Genomic DNA, 19,255 nt, shown 5'->3' on the forward strand with positions numbered 1-19,255 from the left:
GACAAAATATGTGGTTCGACGAATTCTAGGATGTCCACTCTTCTGATTTACTTCACGGATCTGATTTCGTGTTAATCGACCTGTAAAGCCTATGCATGTCAGTTGCGGAGGATTAGATCCCTGCCTCATTATATCAATCCATCTCTTTGGCACTCGAGTCAGCTTATCAGCCAAATTCTGCTCCAATTGGGACTAAGGTAATGCCAACCTACAAACTATTTTTGGAATATCGGTATCAGAAAAATGTATGCCTATTTTCCAATGCCAATAATTATTCTTTTTATTGTTTTTTTGTTTTTGTTTAAAACTTACTTTTCCATGACCTGTATTAACGATGAAATGATAAATATTTATTGATTTTAAACTATAAGCAAAACTATAATCTATAGGTCGCACCCATATTTTTTATATTTGCAAAATCATATGCATGTATTAAATGAGTTTTTGCAGTAATTCCCCACCCACAAAACAACTCTATATTTTGAATTTAAAAAAAAGAATCAGGAATTTAGAACAGAATCAGTAATTGTATTGGAATGGGGGAAAATATTGGAATTGTTCCATTATTAATATTAAATATTTTACATATATTGTCTTCTTACTTGTGTCAGCATAGTTAAATGGGAGATCTGTATTGTAATATTTAAGAAAATCCTTCCTTCGTCAGACGTGTTTGACTTTCAAACATGCATATTATGGCTATTGTAAAAATGAGAAAATTCTGCAGAAATTGGAAATTAACTTATTTGACTTATATCTATTATATTATTTAAACTTAAAAATATAGGCTTGTGTTGATACTCAATATCATTTATTTTTATACTTTAGAAAAAAAATTCATTTAGAAAAATTATTCCTAACTGGTAAGATTAATGTTGTTAAACAGAATAAGCCATATCCATTTATTAATACGATAGCATGTGTGTTCTTTTGTGTGTCACGATTACATCCGGGTCATTTAATTGTTATGTTCTATTTCTTGTCATAAATAATTTTACCAAGAATTCTTTATAAGTTTTGGTTTTGGTTTCAACTATAGCTGATGGCGCTTAAATCATCTATTTTTTTTTTTTTTTATAAATAATTTTATCAAGAATTCTTCATAAGTTCGTAGGTTCCATGAACAAAGCTTCTTTCTTAGAACTGCACGCCTATGGAATTGTCTTCTGTTTTCCTGCTTTCCGGCTGACTACAATATGGTTGTGTTCAAGTCTAACGTAAACAAGTTTTTGATGAGCCGTTCTATATAAGTTAACAAATTTACCGAATCTCCATTACTAGCGGTTACTATATTGTCCAATTTCTACTGTACACTCTTTAACCCTTATCCTCGAGAGGCCTCTTGGCCTTGTTAAGTGGTGATGCCTATGTAAAAAAAAAAATGTTTTGGCTTCGGTTATGGCTGAAGGGACTGAAGTTATATATATGTGTGTGTGTGTATATATATATATATATATATATATATATATACACACACACATATCTATGTATACATTTCATAAATTTTTATTTCGTTCAAGCTAATGAACCCAAGTCATATGGATATATTGTTTTCATTTTTTAAATCTCAACTTTATAATATATAAAAATCGATAGAACATTAACTCTATAATAATATATACGAAATCTGCAAGAATTAAAATATCATATTTAAGCGTATTTTACAACCAGGCTTTACCGGGCATTCATGCTAGCTTAGATAAATACTTTTGCAGTTTTAACAAAAAAGCTACAATAATACCAGAGTGTCTCCATTTACACTGAACATCTACAGAATGCCAACATCAATATATTACATATGAATGAGTCCCCTGTGGAATTTCCACAGGCCCACTAGTATACATAATTATAATAGAAAAAAAAAACAAGTATTTATTCATTTAAAATCAGATGAAAATATCAATATTTTAATAATTAAACACTAGGTTTGAACATCTGCTGATTTTTAATGTAAATTTTTTTTGCTCGTAAATAAACTATAATAAGAGATGGGACAATCACGTTGACACATCGGTTCTCAGTAGTTAAGCAACCTTGAGACTGGTCAGTACCAGATGAGTGACCATTTGGGAATACCAGGTGCTGTATGTAGGAAGATGTTAACATTTCTGTCAGCTACTGCATCTCACCTGGCCTCCAGTTGTTTCAATCCAGTCCTGTCGCTGGACAAAGAAGTGAGGTTGGCTCTGTACAAACCTGCTTCACTTTAAACAAACTCCCAGGATGATGAGATGGTCTTCGCCATTCCGTTGGACAAACCATCTTTCTTTTCTTTTTTAGATCAACCGTAAGAATTTGATACATTTAATAATTAGATGCATCTTTGGATTAATCTGACTTCTATCAGCTTCGATGTTATTCTCAGAAAGTTTCGGCTGATGTAACATCCAACCTTCTTCAGGTGCGTCTTGTTGAACTTTGAGAAACTTTCTACCAAACTCAGGAATCTGGACCATGGCATAACTGATAAAATACGAGGTAAAAATTCAGTTCTGACACTCTTCTGGAGGTTGATGGTCCATTACTCGGTGCAAACAAAACTAAGAATATAAAATATTTAGTTCTCTCCCACTGCAATACCAGGGTCTAAACGTGGAATCGAGAAGTCGGCGCCCTCTAGGAGGCACACACTGACCTGCAAAAAATGCCTGGGCAGCCCTGTTGGCATTCCCTGGTGAGAGCGCCTCAGGCGATTAGCAATAAACTAACCCCTTCTCAAAGAGAGAAGACAAAGCCTGGGAGGGTGAACGACCTAGAACTGCACAGAACTTCAACTCCTACCACAATATCAACAAGGACCGGATCATTACAGAATGATGAAATCTCGGTTGATTTTGGGGGTTCAGGATAAAAATCCTTTGTGAACTATTTAAGACTGGTCATGGCTGATGGAATGAAGGCAAACTACCCACATGGATTAAATATAGGTTTTGTTCAAAATGCCCTCCAGATTCCAGAGTTTGACCAGATACACCTGAAGAAGGTTGAAGGCTATATCGGTCAAAACATTGTGATAATAAAACTAAAAATTATGAGAACAGTAGTCCGAAGAATCCAAATAACAAAAAATCCCATAGAATAGAAAGAATAAGCACACAAGCAAGTCCTGAAAAACTTAAAAACAGAATCCACAGGTATAAAATTGGAATTCATTATTAAAATGAGTATTATTTATCAATTTATTTATTGCGGACTGTTATCCTCATCTTTATTAGTTGTTGTGTCACGATGTTTCGGCCAACTATTCCTCTGACCGCAACGGAATAGGAATTCCGAATCTCCTAACTGCATTCTCAGCAATTACTGCCATCCATAGTTGTTGTCGTCTCACCACGTTTTGGCCAAATAAGCCTCTGGCCGGCTTTGGGTAGGATTGAAACCGCTATCTTCAGACAATTCTCACCTAGAACCATACAGATTCAATGTCCCTATCCACTGTGCCACAGGCCCCGAAGGCCAGAGGAATAGTTGGCTGAAACGTTGTGAAACAACAACTAATAAAGATGAGGATAATAGTTTGCAATATATAAATTAATAGAATCCACAGGGTTAGCTTGTTCTCATTCTGTCATCCATCACTAAGTAACTGTATTCTTAATATTGCTCATATTGAGGATTTAATTTTTAACCTCCTGAAATTATTATTTAGTACTTTTATCCATGGCGCAATACAAATAAAAGGAAAAGTTTATATCAGCTGAAATACTGCGAGAATAACAAAATGAAAAAAGTAGTTCAGATAATCAATCGTCATTTAAAAACATCAAACGTGTCTGAGTAAGATGTTTCTGAATTTTTGAGATGAGGATTGGTTATTCGTATTATTTGGATTCTTCAGACTACTGTTCTCATCTTCAGTGCGATTTTCACAACGTTTCCGTCAATGTAATCTCCAATCTTCTTCAGGTGAATCTGAACTGGGAAATGTTTCTGTCAAACTCAGGAATTTGAATGGAATTTCGAACAGAACCCTTTATTTACTTCACAGGGGTAGCATGCTCTTGTTCTGTCAGCCATGACTGGTCCGCAAGGGCACATGGTGCAGTGGTTAGAGTACTTGGAAAAAATCAATTGTAAAAATATTCTCCTTAAGGTTGTAAGTTCAATTCTCAGTGTGGGTGACCGAAAAATACAATTGCAAATTACTTAGGACCTCTATCTAGTCATGACTGACGGAACAAGAGCATGCTACCCCCGTGTAGTAAATAAAGGGGTCAGTTTGAAATTCGTCCAAATTCCCAAGTTCAACAGAAACATTCCCTGAGTTCAACAAAATACACCTGAAGAAGGTCAGAGGTTACCTCTATAGAAATGCTGTGAAAATGACACTCAAGATGAGAACAGTAGTCCGATGAATCCAAATAATACGAATGTCTGAATAAATCGATGTTTGCAGGGAATGTTTAATTATTCGGTTTATGTTTTTGAATTTTTGAGATGAGGATTGGTTATTCGTGTTATTTGGATTCATTTGACTACCATTCTCATTTGGAGTGTCATTTGCACGTTTCGATCAATGTAACCTCAAACCTTCTTTATTCACTATTTCATGGGTCCTTGCATGGGGGATAAAGTACTTGGTAAAATTCAGTTGTCAGTTACACTCTTCTGGAGGTTGAAGGTCCAATCCTCAGTACAGATGACACTAAAAATACAATTGTGAAGAACTTAGGATTTCTACCCAGTCATGGCTGATGGAACCAGAGCATACAAACTACCCCATGGATTAAATAAACGGCTTCATTAAAAATTCTGTGCGTTTCGACAGAGAGAATCTTCGAGTTTGACACTTGAAGAAGGTCGAAGGTTACATTAGTTGAAACGTTGTGAAAATAACACTCAAGATGAGAACAGTAGTCTAAATAATCGGGATAATAAAAATATCTGGATTATATTTGTTGTAGATATTGATGTGTTGCCCACTAAATCGCTGGTTGACGTTGAAACCACCTTTTGCTATTTAGGTGATATGTTGAATGGTGGTGGTGGTTGCGGATGTGATATCACTGTTTGCTGCAGTATTGCATAGGGATGAGGGTCAGGAGGATGCTACTACTCCTCATATCTAGATAAATTTCCATTCTTAAGACGTAGTCTTTCAGCCTGTGCTCGCAATACGATATGGGGTCCAGACCTATTTGATCTGGAATAGCTTCGGTGTAATCATTGTGCCACTATCACGTAGATGTTCCAGTTGCAATAGAAATCATGCTCGACCAAGGAAGAGCTGGTTTGAGTGCATAAGAAGAGATAAGACTGCATGGAAAGCCTGCTAGAACGATAGAACTACAATCAAGAGAACTGACTCCTTTTCCATTTCGGGCAGAGTTACCTCCTCCTTTTTACCTCTGTTATGCACGTTTTTGTGTCTCCACGTGAGAATAGCGCAAGACAGATGCTGGCAGGCACCAACAAAAAGATGAGTTTGAATTCGAGTAAATGAAGATGGACATATATTACTTTTGTCTGTGATAGTTGTGACAGACAAGAAATATCGGACTAAGACTGATAGATGTAATTTGTGTCATTCTATGAGTTGCCTCCTTGTAAATAAAATGTCTACATCAAATCAAGTGTGAGTATTCTCATTTCTTCCAATACTTTATGCCGTACACATATTTGTTTTGGGGAATCATCTTCCACAAAGGTTTAATAGTTATGATATACCCCCGCCTCATAAAAAAAGACATTATCTGGTGTCGCTCACCCTTGTGTCTATACTTGTACTGGTGATGGCATTCACCTGGAATGGGTTGAGCCGGTTCCAAGTGAATTCACTACATCACGAGTCAAGGTAGTCCACCCAGGTTTGTCTGCTGCTGACTCTGCAACATACTCTAGCCATTCAGGATTCCATCATCGCATACCGAAGACATGAACGCCGATCAAAGTCAGTCTTAACCATTGTGAGCCATATCTTCAGTTGTTCACCACTCTTTCTGCACCATCCCGGTAGCGATGTTAATGCTACTGCTCAAACCATTGGGGCCTCCTGATAAGAAGTATTTCCTAAAATCTAAAAAGCTTATATCATGCATGGATCATGCTGTTTGGGGCATGTTTGGAGATACGAATCTTGAGAATACGCAGAAGATTCCAATAATCAAAGACTTCCAGCCTTTGAATAGCTACTCGCAGGGGCCAGGTTGTGTACCCACTGAGAAGGCTTGTGCAAACAAAAACCTAGTAGATGTGGCATTTGTTTGTTAGCTGAATTTCTTTTTGTGACCAAAGACAATTATGAAGCTGACAAAGCAGAGAGAGCCCTGTTGATTCTAATCAAGATTTCATCTTCCTCCTACCCTATGGCCATGAAACTCCAATCTATGGTTCTCTCCTTGCCGAACTTTCACAAAAAATACTCGACTAGCTACAACCACTATCAACAATTTCACCCACTTTCTATCTGTGCCCAAATCTAAACATAGATTCCATAAACAAAGCTTTTCCTAAAACTGCCCGCCTGTGAAACACTGTTTTGCCGGCCTGCTTCCCAACCAACTACAATATTGTAGCTTTCAAGTCCAATGTAAACAAGTTCTTGTTGAAAAGTTTCCTTAAATAATCAAATTCTACCCAATTTAGGCCATTAACAATTACTACACTACCACCTTACATTCATTAACCCTTATAAAGGCCTGAAGGCTACTCGTGGATAAGTGATAATTCTTGTAAAAAATTTTTTTAAAAAAGGTGGCAACGAAATATTTTAAGTCATCAACCTCTTCGACTACTTGCTCATTAAAGGTTATTTCTGGAGTCAATGACACACACAGTCCTCTAAATATGGAAACTGGATGAAGCAGATTTTCGTGAAACAGAAAAATCATAAAAAAGAAAATATTTTTTTTATTTTAACAAGTTTTAATAAACAAATTTTTAGTTGAATACATTCAACTTGCAGCTGCCAAAAGTGATAACAAAATAATAATAAAAAAAGAAAAAAGTTTAATTAGTTTGATGATGATGATGGATGTCTGATTTTGTGGGAGGTACTGTGGGGAGCTACTGTAGAGTGGGAGTAATTTTGTGGCATAGTAATTTGAACAGAAGGAAAGACCTGGGAATTAACCGGTGTCATTTGGGGGTTGGGGAAGATATTAGAAACAGGAGTGCAAGTTGGTGCATGGTGGGGATGATGATGATGGTGGTGATGATGATGATGGTGACCATGATGTGGGACTGATGACAAAAATGATGATGATGTATGCACCATATGGTGTGCAGATGCCGGGATCACGTCAGAAGATAACGCAGCCGTTAATACCAAGGATGAATTTTGATTTGACGTATGAAAAGAGGAGGTGGTGCCAACCGTTGTTAAATGCTGTTCTTCGTGCTGTGGTTCATCGTCAGCGCAGCCGTTTCCTTCCCTTACATTTGAGGGTATACAGCTAAATTTCCGTTCACCCTTATTGGGTCGGTTGTGTCTTATTAGATGGTCGTTTCTCGTGAACGCATAGTCGCAGATGGTGCATTTGTACGGACGCTCACCAGTATGAATACGGTGGTGCACCTTGAGATACGCGCGCCGAGAAAATGCCTTGCTGCAAACCTCGCAGGAAAACGATTTCAGGCCATCGTGTGTAGAGATGTGTCTCTTTAGGTTGTCCCGCCGCGAGAAGGACTTTCCACACATTTGGCATTGGTAAGGCAACACAGTCGCGTGAATACGCTTATGGATGTTCCCATGCGACGTCTGCGAGAAGGCCTTCCAGCAGACGTCACAGTTGAAGAGACCGGTTCCAGGATGGTTTGGTGATAAGTGATGCATTGGCGGCTGCTGAATTGGTGCTGTTTGGCAAGCATTCGAACCGTCACCTGCACAACCAGAGGCACATTTAAGATCTTTGTCATGACTTGCATTCTTAGTTGTATCGCAGTCGTGGTTATTAACGAGCTTCCCACATGACGCATAGTTTGGTTGGAGGTGTGAGTGCAAATGAAGATGGCTGTGATGGCCGCAGGGTTCAGCCGGTTGGTGAGGATGATTTGCGTCATTGTTACTGGTCGGGCAAGGTTGACTAGATATTACTTGTTGCTGCTGCAGTTGCGGTTTCTGTGAGGCACCTGTTGGCAACGATGTCGACTGCACCGTTTCTAGGTTATTGCCACTCAAGCTCTTTGCATCCGAAACCTGCCTGCTTAAATGATGTGTTCTTACGTGTCGGACGAGATGATCACTACGACTGAAAGCATAGCCACAAATGTTGCATTTAAACGGACGCTCCCCACTGTGTGTGCGATAATGAACCTTCAGGTACGAACTCTGCGCAAATGACTTGCTGCACACGTCACAATTATACAGCTTTTCACCCTGGTGAGTGCGACGGTGACGCTCGAGGTTATCGTACCGGCTGAATACTTTACCACAGATATCGCAGGCTGAAGGTTTGCGACGATTGTTGCTGGTTGTAGTTATGGGCGAAGCTGAATGCATGGACAATTCCACAGCAGATGCAGCATTCTGCAATTGCATTTCTTCAATGTGCGTATTCATTTCTTTGGAGAGCACCTGAGTCTCGGAGGTTGCCGTGTTTGATTCAACTGCATGGTTCATTGTTCTTTAGATATTTCAGAGATCTTTTGTTTTTGTTTTTTTTAAATCCAAGAATTTTTTATTAAAAGACTTTCGGTCCGTATTGTGTCTTTAAACATTAACAGATCTATAAAAATAGAGTTCAACATGGAAAATAATACTAATCATCTGGTGTTAAAATGGTTTGTTTGTTTTATAAAGGTTACCTTCCAAAACCACAAATTTCAACACTTACTGAACTGGAATGGTTGTACATATCTTGAAGACAAATAGTCAGAAATATTAATTACAAAAAACAAATGCTTGAAATCTCAGATTTAAATTAAACCATTTCTCCTTTATATTAGAGATACTTTTCAAACATTTGTCTTTTTTTTTTTCAAATTGCACTTATAAAATTATTTAATCTCATTCTACTGAATATTTGATAAAATTTATGAAAATACATTTAACTTTTAATAAGAGCCGTTTAGTGTTTTACTATATTAAAAAAAAATTTCTTCAAACACTTATTTTTTAAAATAATTTCAAAACTTTTAAAGAAATATATTCAAATAAAAAAATAAACCCATTTGAAATTAAATTTAAAATTTTGGATAGGGTTCAAAATATATATATGAAAAAGTAAACCTAAATTTAAAATAAATTTTTTCATAGGATTTTTATAATTATTTTAAAAAAAAAAGTAAATCTAAGAAATTTTTTTAGTTGTTTAGTTTATTGAAAAATAATTATTTTAAAACATTTATTTTTAAAATAAATATATTTTAAATAAAAAAATAAACAATTGAATGATTTGAAACTAAATTAAACTTTTTAAAAATATATATTAATAACGATAATAGTGTAAACCCAAATTTTGAATTAAAATTTTCTTTAAACCAAAGAAATTTTTTAATTAAAATTTTCTTTAAAAAAAAAAAAAAAGAAAATTCAATTCGAATTTTCTTTATATACAAACATTTTAATTAGAATTTTATTTTAAGACAAAATATTTAAAATTTAATTAAAATTTTCTTTCAAAAAAAAAAAAAATTAAAATTTTCTGTAAAAAAATAAACTCTGCATGCATTAAATGTAAGAATAAATTTTTAACAGACTTTTTAAAAATAACTTTAAGAAAATAGCAAACTAACAGACTAACGAAATCTAACTGAAAGCACTAAAAATCTCAAAAGGTCCGTATTAAAATAAACCCTTGACTTCCATCTTTACCTCCCACAAAACGAGCTTGTCTAGAAAATAATGGCAGTACGTATCAAAAAAACAAATTATAATCAATATAAGCTTTATCTCATTCAAAATAGTTTCATTCAGAAACCATAAATGCTGCCTCCAAGCTGTTTTCAGTTTGCATAAAATTTTGTTGCTTGTCCATATAAATACATGAACATGTCCGTGCCTATGAAAATAGATTGGCAAATGTGTCTGAACCCATGGGAACATATACACGAACGTGGCTGTACCTATGAGAATAGGTATGCGAATGTGCTTATCTAATTAACTAAATATAAGAATAAGTGATTTTATTATTATATTGTTAACCAATTAAGAGTTCTAAATATTAAAAAAAAATGATGGCCACAGAGGAATATGGTGATCACTACAAGTATATCTTTTGAGAGAAGTAAAATGTGTCTGTCAAGAAAATAACAAAACTGATTTCCTATCACAATTAAAACCTTCTCATTTCATAGTAATTCTATCAGTTGTGAACTATTTTATAAATCGTTTATATTGTTAATCTCCACAGAATCGTTTTCATCCAATTCTTTCTTCAGCACTCACAATCATTAATATGAATGGAAAAATAAGCCAAAAAGTTGAACACTCAAAAAATATTGAAAGGAATACTCAAATAAAAAACATTTGTTCGATTAATATTTCGATAATTTTGAAATTAATATTTAAGGTGATTAAAAAAGTAATATTTTCGATCACTTCTGTGCAAAAAATACAAAACAGAATGAGAAAGAGATGTTGTGTGTATTGTCAGCGGTAATAATATCCGAGATATGATTGTGGGTTTTGTATTGTTATGCTTTTAATAAATTCAAGCTTACTAGGAATTATGTTAATTCTGTGAAGTTGACAAGCCTCAAATGTTTTCTGACACATTCAAAAATGACTGATCAAAAACTAAAACTGAAAGATGATCAGACTCATTATTTTCTAGACAGACCACATAAATCACTTTATAAAATAAAATAATTCTAGACAGATCACTTTATAAAATAAATCGGTACTTATAATTTTATTAATCTTTAGTGATTAAAAAAAAAAAAAAGAAGTTAAGTCTAGCATTAAATACAATCTGTTGTGATTGATAATCAATAACCAATAAATCGAATCTCTATGGGTTTCTATCCATTAAAAGTTATTTCATCCATCTTTTTGTGTAACGGATGTACTTTTGATGCTTATTTTTTTACACAAGTTTTCTGAACAGAGAAATAAAATAAATGAAGAAATTAACTTAAGAAAGAAGAAGAAAAAAAAAAGAAATATCCCTTGCTTAGTTGAACTTTCTTATCAACAAACCACAGAAGGAGAGGGAGAGAGGTGATAATTTTTAATTTATTTTGTTAAAAAAAAAAAAAATGAAATTAGAAAAGAGAAATAAAGAGAGGCACTTTCATTGAATTCTAATTCCACTTTGGTGTTTTATTCATTTTTGTTTTCCTTTTACCTAGAAATAAAAGTGTTATGGATTTTATATTTTCATATGAAACACACTATTTGAATGCCACAGATTTTATAGATATGAATAAAAATAATTTAATAAGCAATTACTTTATATTTTCTTTTCTTACAAATATAGGATGAATACTTTAGACATTGTCTCGGAGAACGTGCACAGGTGTTTTATATCAAAACAGAGGATTTTAATATAAATTTAGTGCACTCTTCAAAGAAACATACACCAGGAAAACAACTTAATGTTTATTTTGTATTTTGAATGATTATGAATTTATTAGTTGAAATGTACCAAATATCGGTTACGTGATTTTATTTTTTTATATTTGATTGTTAAAAGAAAACTACAAAGTTTTAATTTTCCTGTATTCTGTTAGTGTTCATTTAAATATTCAATCAATAAAAACTTGATTCAATATATTTATCAAGGTTACTAATAAACGAGAAACACAAAACTTTGTGTCTGTTTTAGTAAAAGAAATCGGAATTTAAATCCAAATACAAATGTTAATATTTGCTTTATAATGTTAAAATGCCGTTTATGTTAAACTAGCTGTTCATATCCGGCATTGCCAAGGAATATTGATTTGATTTTCATTAAACAAAAAAAAATTTTTTTTTCTTAATTATTATTATTTTTGTTTTTGGATGGAAGTATTTACTAGATTTTAATTGTAAAAACTTTGCCAAATTTCTTAACGACATAAGAATTTATCTTTATTAATTTTATTCACAGAAATAAGAATGAGTGCGTGAGTATTAACAGATATGAGAATGTGTCCGTGACTATGTTGCTAGATATGAGAACGTGTCTGTAACTATGTTGCTTGGTATGAGAATGTGTCTGTAACTAGGTTGCTAGGTATGAGAATGCGTCCGTGACTATGTTGCTAGATGTGAGAATGTGTCCGTGACTATGTTGCTAGATATGAGAATGTGTCCGTGACTATGTTGCTAGATATGAGAACGTGTCCGTGACTATGTTGCTAGATGTGAGAATGTGTCCGTGACTATGTTGCTAGATATGAGAATGTGTCCGTGACTATGTTGCTAGATATGAGAATGCGTCCGTGACTATGTTGCTAGATATGAGAATGCGTCCGTAACTATGTTGCTAGGTATGAGAATGCGTCCGTGACTATGTTGCTAGATATGAGAATGCGTCCGTAACTATGTTGCTAGGTATGAGAATGCGTCCGTGACTATGTTGCTAGATATGAGAATGCGTCCGTGACTATATTGCTAGATATGAGAATGTGTCCATGACTATGTTGCTAGATATGAGAATGTGTCCGTGACTATGTTGCTAGGTATGAGAATGTGTCCGTGACTACGTTGCTAGATATGAGAATGTGTCCGTGACTATGTGCTTGGTATGAGAATGTGTCCGTAACTATGTTGCTAGATATGAGAATGCGCCCTTGCCTAGTTTTATAGACACACTAACATGTCTAGTGCCTAGTTTTATAGATGCAACAATAGGTCTGTGCCTACATGTCTAGATGCAAGAATTTGTATATCAATACGTACAAGAAAATATGTTTGTATATTAATTGATATGTGGATGATTCTGTGTGTCTATATTAACTGACATAAGAATGTGCGTGTATGCATAATGCAGATAACATAACTATGTGCACTCATATATATATGTGTGTGTGTGTGTGTGTATAAAACAGAAAAGCTATCAAATACTCAATACCCGATTTACATACATTATATGTAAACGAAGTACAGAAGTAGTTTGTAGATGCAAATATTTTTCATCAATTTAACTTCTTGAATTAATAATCAAAGTAGCTGTTTTTTAATTAGAATCGACAAATTTGATGATAATTGTTTCTTGTATAGATTTTATGCGTATTCAAATGTACTAGGTTAAACTAACGCACTTAAACGAATCTGTTCATCTTATACCGATACAGATTTGATATATAAACAGATTATTATTATTATTATTATTAGATAAGCTAACTTTATACCAAACAGTTGAAGTAAACAAATGTTTGGTATCAGTATTAATACAAAAGCTAGCATGTAGTTTTGAGCAGCTTGCTCAAGAAAAAAAACTGCTATCCACTTTTGAAAGTATGAAGGCGGCTCAGGGAAGTTCCGTCCATGGTAAAACTGCAGATTTTGCAGCAGAAATGGAAGGCGACACGGCCCATCTCCAGTGACTGTTCGGTTAGAGAACAAATTTTTTATTTTATAAAGACACACACGTAACAACGGAAAGGAGAAAATATTCCAATTATTTTCTTTTTTTCTTTTTAAAAAAATAAAGCTAAGCTTACAAAAGGCATAGGAAACAATTGTTGGAGTTTAAAATGAAAAACGCAGTGAATATTGATGAAAACTATAAATATATACAGTTATATTTATATATATGTATGTAATATATATATTTATGTATAAATAATAAAAAGCACTTAGTTTTAAGACTTTACTGCAGTTTCACAGTATTACAAGCATAGATTGTTTTTTGACAACAAAAAACTGGAGGGCACGAGAGTTATCTACCCTTGTTTATTTCTAATATTAATTTATATATTTCTTATTGGTGGTTTGACAAATGTTTTTGTCAGTAATAAAAACTTGTTTGTTACTATTTCGTCATTCTTCTTTGTATAATTTTGTTTTATTTATTATTAGTTATTTATGCACTAATACTGTTGATATTACCTATGTATCTAAAAAGTACAATGAATTTGTTCTATTAAAAATGTCAAACTTAATGTTTAAATTTTATTGTTTCTCTAGATAATCAAAATCAAGATCAGGGATCTAAAAAAAGAGAAAGAAAAATTATATTCCTATATACTCGACTATTCCAGCTGAGTTTTAAAAAGGCAAAATCTAAGTTGTTCGAGACATTGGAATCATTGAAATTGAAAAAAAAAAAAAGGCTAATATTTAGGATAATAAATATATATTAATACTCTATGATAACTACAGCTTCTATGGTGATAAAATAAAGTTAATAATCAGTTCAGTGAACGAAGGAGATAATTCGGTTTAGTAAACAAAGGGAGATAATTCAGTAAGTTAATATAACCTTATTTGTAAAAAAAAACCCAAAAAACAACAACAAAAAAAAAAACAACCCCCAAATCCTTAAATATATCACGTTATGGTTTTGGAAGGTAAAATTAACTGTTTTTTTTTTTTTCTTTTTTGTATGTTATATTTACTTGCCTCTCCACGAGGACAGAGTTAGACACAAGTTGTGTTTTTTTTTTTTAATGCTTTTGTCAATCAGGTCTTGGCTTTGAGTTGATAGACATCAGTATAGACTAATAATTGAATATATGTTGATTTTGTCGGGTTAGGGTAGTTAGCTTTTTCTTTTTTTTTTTAACAGTATTTTTATGCACCGCTTGTTTTCTGGTAATGCAGAGTGCAACGATCCGGATCTGAGGTCTGAAAAAAAAAAAAAAAAAAAAAAAACACTTTAGAAGGAAGTTTATTTTCAAGAGATAAATATCGTACTTTTGAGTATTCATTTTTTTTTTTTTTTGCAGACTTACACTCATCTTGATAATTGTTGTTTCACCACGTTTCGCCAAACTTATCCTCTAGCCTTCTTCAGGTCGTTAACAGCAATGAGATAGAAACGCTGAGTCTTATAACTGTATCCCCAATGATTATTGCTTTCCATAGTTGTTGTCTCACTATCTTCAGACAATGCTCACCTGGAACCATAGAGACTCAACGCATCTATCCACCATGCCAGGTGAGCATTGTCTGAAGATAGCAGTTTTAATCCTACCCAAAGCAGGTCAGAGGATTAGTTGTCCAAAACATGGTGAGACAACAACAACTATGGAAGGCAGTAATTACTAGGGATACAGTTACAGCATAATCAGGTTTGACACACCAGTTCCTGTCAGATCATCGAAGTTAAGCAACGATGAGCCTGGCCAATACTAGATGGGTGACCATTTTGGACTTCCAGGTGCTGTATGTGCTCTCCACTTATCTCGATATTGTTTCCAGTCGTTCTGGTCTTCTCCTTGCCACTGGATCAAACAATGCCGATTCAGAGGAGGTGTGGTTGGAGATTGTGCAACCCTTGCCTCACAATTACATGCGCAGCTGCCTCTACAGGAGGTATCCTTTGTCTTTCGAGACTGAGCGGAGGCATCGAACAGTTACAAGATTCAGCATTCTCATCCCGTTGCAGTTAATCACCTAAAGAAGGCCAGAGGATAAGTTTGCTGAAACGTGATGAAACAGCAACAACTATGTAGATGAGAATAACAGTTTGGAAAATAAACCCCAAAAAACAAAAAAAAACAAAAAAAAACTGAATAACCAAATTATGAAGCCTTATCTCAAAGAATTCCAAAATGAAAAGAAAAAAAAAAATTAAGTATCGCACTGTGGATTTTTTTTTTTTTTTTTTTTCACCAAAGTGGTGGTACACAAGGCACTTATTATTTCTCTTTAGTTTAGGAGCACAAAAGAACCATAATACTTGACCTTTGCATTTCAAACAAGTAATTATGTTTTCATCTATTAATGATAATAGACAAATAAGACTCATGAAAATTTTATTCTTACTGGTACCATAGAAGCAATTTTTCATCTATCAGTGAAGCAAGAGGACAGGGGCCAGCTCAGCAGAGCATTTCTAGCAAGGATAAGATCTGATCCACATATTTTAGAAGTGTCATTGTCAAGGTATTTTACAATAATCAGCATATGGGAAGGGTTCAGACCATCAAGTGTGATTTCCGACTATGACGGGGCAATTTGTAGAGTCCAAGGTATTTGTCTCCAATCCACAAATCTCAATGTCATGCAGGACTATCCTCCTTAACCAAGCTGTTTTAAAGAGACTTTGTTGGTTTGGGCACACTGCAACACAGGAGAGTTCAAGAAGAAGTTAAAATGGATGAGAGTTCCTAGATTAGTAATTAACTTATCTTAACACTAATCCTAAGTCGGAGTGGCATGAGGCTAAAAAAACAAAACAAAAAACAACTCACCTAACTCTTCATCTAATCCTAAATGCAAATGGCACTTCCCGTCAAAAATAAAACCCCCATAAAACCACAAGTAATCAATTACAAAAGTAGACACTCCCCTTCAAAAGCCAAATATACATAATTTTTTATCTCCGCTCCCTCTCAAAACAAAAATGATTAACTGCCATAAAATACCAATGCGAAACTGAGTCTCTTCAAATTTTATAATTATAGTTTTCCTTTTCTTTCCGACAAGTTGTTCACTTTAATAAAGCTGACGGTGTTAATCTACAAATGTAACCTGTTTAGTTGTTTCTTTTTAACGCCATGAAAATCTAAATGTGATTCAATGTTTTAGTCGCTGGCGGACATGTTTTTCTTTCACCAAAAAATACTTATGATTTAAATAAAAAAGAGAAAGAAAAAAGGCGAACCTCCTAAAAATGCGTTTAACACCTTTTTTTAAAACTTTTTTTCAGGTGATTTATAAAAACTAAAACAAAAAACAAAAACAAAAAACAAAAGTTAATGACTTTTAAGAAGACTTTCTCGTTATAACGTTCTACTTCATTGCTACCTGACTTACTGACTTACATTTCTTTAACAACGTGTCACGTGATTAGAACGTTATAACGTGAAAGTGAACCCCCTTCTTAAAAGCCATTAATTTTTTTTTTTTTTTTTTTTAATTTTTTTCTGCTAATATGATTATTCAGTGTATAAATTATGATAATCGTCAGAAAAAAAAAAAAGGTGGCGGAGTTGTACAACCCCCCGCCTCCTCCCCGCGTAATTTGTATACTGATAGTTTTGAAATTTTTTCACTGGGTTATTATTGATTGAATACTAATTAACCAGATTATGAAAAAAACAAAAAACTTGAAAAAAAAAAAAAATCATTATTTCGACATTTGAAAGGGGTGCTCACTTTTTAGTTACAACGTTCTGGTAAATCAGTCACCTATTTTGTAACCAATAAAAACGCGGGTATATCAAAACCATAGAAAATAAAAAATAACGGGTTTGTATTACTGTACAGTGTACACATAGATTCGAAAAAGTTGTCAAAAACAAATATATAACAAATAAATGTTATCAAAAGCAAGATAAGTTACTTTTCTACCAAACTGGATATATTTTTCGTGTTTTTATTTAATGTAACATGTTTATTCAGCTCGAAAAAACATGTTCACCAATGTATTGGAAAATTCAAAATGGCGCCGGACTCTGTTAAACACCGTAAATTTGGGAAAATGAGTTAAAAATAAAAAAAATAACTATACAAAATACTGCTAAAAACCCACCAAATATATGTCAGCCTATGTCATGGTAACATATATTGAGCGAGTTTCTAACATTTTGTATAGTTTTTTTTTTATTTTTAACTCATTTTCCCAAACTTACCGTGTTCAACACAAACTCAATTAATGTTTTAAAATAAAGGTACTTTACGGGGAACGTGGATCCTGCATAAACGTTTTTTTTTTTTTAATGGTTGCTCCCTGAAATGCGCGAAAGGTTTTCTTTTACTTTCTTCGTCGTAAATGTCTCGTAGGCTTTTTAAAAATCGCGCGTGTATTTAGTTTATTTTTTGATATTTTTATTTCTTTGATTAAATTTGATTCATATTTTTATTTGTATTGGAAAATTAAAAATGGCGCCGGAGCCGCCGGACTCCGTTGAACATGGTAAGTTTGTGAAAATGAGTTAAAATAAAAAATTATACAAAATGTTAGAAACTCGCCCAATATGTTACACTCAGTGACATAGGCTGACATATATTCGGTGGGTTTTTAACAGTATTTCGTATAGTTTTTTTATTTTTAACTTATTTTCCCACCTTTACCGTGTTCAACAGAGAGTCGGGTGCCATTTTAAAATTTCCAATACATCAGTAAACACTGTTTTTCGAGCTGAATAAGCATGTTACAATAAATAAAACTAAAAAAATTATCCAGTTAGGTAGAAAAGTAACTTATCTTGCTTTTGATAACATTTATTTGTTTTTTGAAAACTTTTTCGAACCTATGTGTAGTAGTATCTATTTACAATGCCTCCCCACGGGACAGAGTTAGACACCAGGGTCGTTTTTTAACGTGGAGAAAAGGTACAAAAATAAAAAATTGTCTCAGTCGTGAGGGATTTCTCCTCCACTAAAAGAGGACAAGAAATGCACTGCAGCAAGCACAGATACTACACTTTGATCTTGGCCAAAAGGCCCTATGTGTAGAGTAATACAAGCCCTAACGAACATTCGTTACCGTTTTTAATTTAATGAAAATACGTTAAATTAATTATGATTAAAATGTTTTCAAAGATAACTGCTTTTTTTTAAAGATACATAAACAAGAATTGTCTACAAATGAATAAAAAGTAAAAAAAAATAAAAAAATAAAATAAAGATCGCATTTTTCTTTCAAAACAACTAGGAAGCGGTCAAAAAATGGAGGATCGATTTAGAGTATCAGTAAGATGATAAATTGATCCCCGTTTTTGTACACGGTTATATCAACACCGTCTACCTAAAAAAAAATAAATAAACTCTTGAAGGACATTAAATAATTTTGATTGACAATTTTGTTTTGCTCTGTAGTTGCGATCATTAAACATGGCCGATATAAATCAAAGTGATTTACCTGAAATATTTCGATTTGTTTTATAAAGGTTTCAAGTCGTAAAAATATCGCTAAAATTCGAGTTTGTTAGCATTGAATATTTATGAAAAAGACCAACAGAAACGGTGTCACAGATTAGAAAGTCCCTTCTTAATTGAAGTCCAGTTGTACGAATACGGAAATCGATGCACCTACAATTTAATTTTTTTACGAAAAATGAAAAATAATCCTTTTTTGTTTTTTCTAACAAAGGAGTCCCCACTTATCACGGCCAGGAGGCCACTCGAGGATAAGAGCTAATGGGCATACATTAGTTATGGTATTATAGCGTAATAAGGAGTGAAGATTTTGTAAATTGGATTATGGATTACTTAGAGGGACGGTTCATCAAGAACTTCTTTACGTTGGACTTGAAGACAATCAAATTGTAGTCA

At 33.6% G+C, this 19,255-nt stretch overlaps 1 protein-coding gene across 1 annotated transcript; it reads right to left on the reverse strand.

The window, feature by feature from the left end:
• Positions 1-6,843: 6,843 nt before the first annotated feature.
• LOC145242104 (uncharacterized) lies at positions 6,844-18,954 on the reverse strand. The gene is made up of 2 exons (XM_080105019.1): positions 18,843-18,954; positions 6,844-14,656 (listed from the first exon to the last, which is right to left on the reverse strand). The coding sequence occupies exon 2, from the start codon at positions 8,558-8,560 to the stop codon at positions 6,953-6,955; it is 1,608 nt and encodes a 535-aa protein (XP_079961145.1). The 5' UTR covers positions 8,561-14,656; positions 18,843-18,954; the 3' UTR covers positions 6,844-6,952.
• Between the last annotated feature and the right edge of the window lie 301 nt (positions 18,955-19,255).

The sequence above is a fragment of the Euprymna scolopes genome, chromosome 21 (assembly GCF_053919585.1).
Source record: "Euprymna scolopes isolate OS-2025 chromosome 21, ASM5391958v1, whole genome shotgun sequence".
Classification (NCBI taxonomy): domain Eukaryota; kingdom Metazoa; phylum Mollusca; class Cephalopoda; order Sepiida; family Sepiolidae; genus Euprymna; species Euprymna scolopes.

Excerpts from the sequence above, each read along its gene's own strand:
- LOC145242104 (XM_080105019.1), bottom strand. The coding sequence starts at position 8,560 with ATGAACCATGCAGTTGAATCAAACACGGCAACCTCCGAGACTCAGGTG.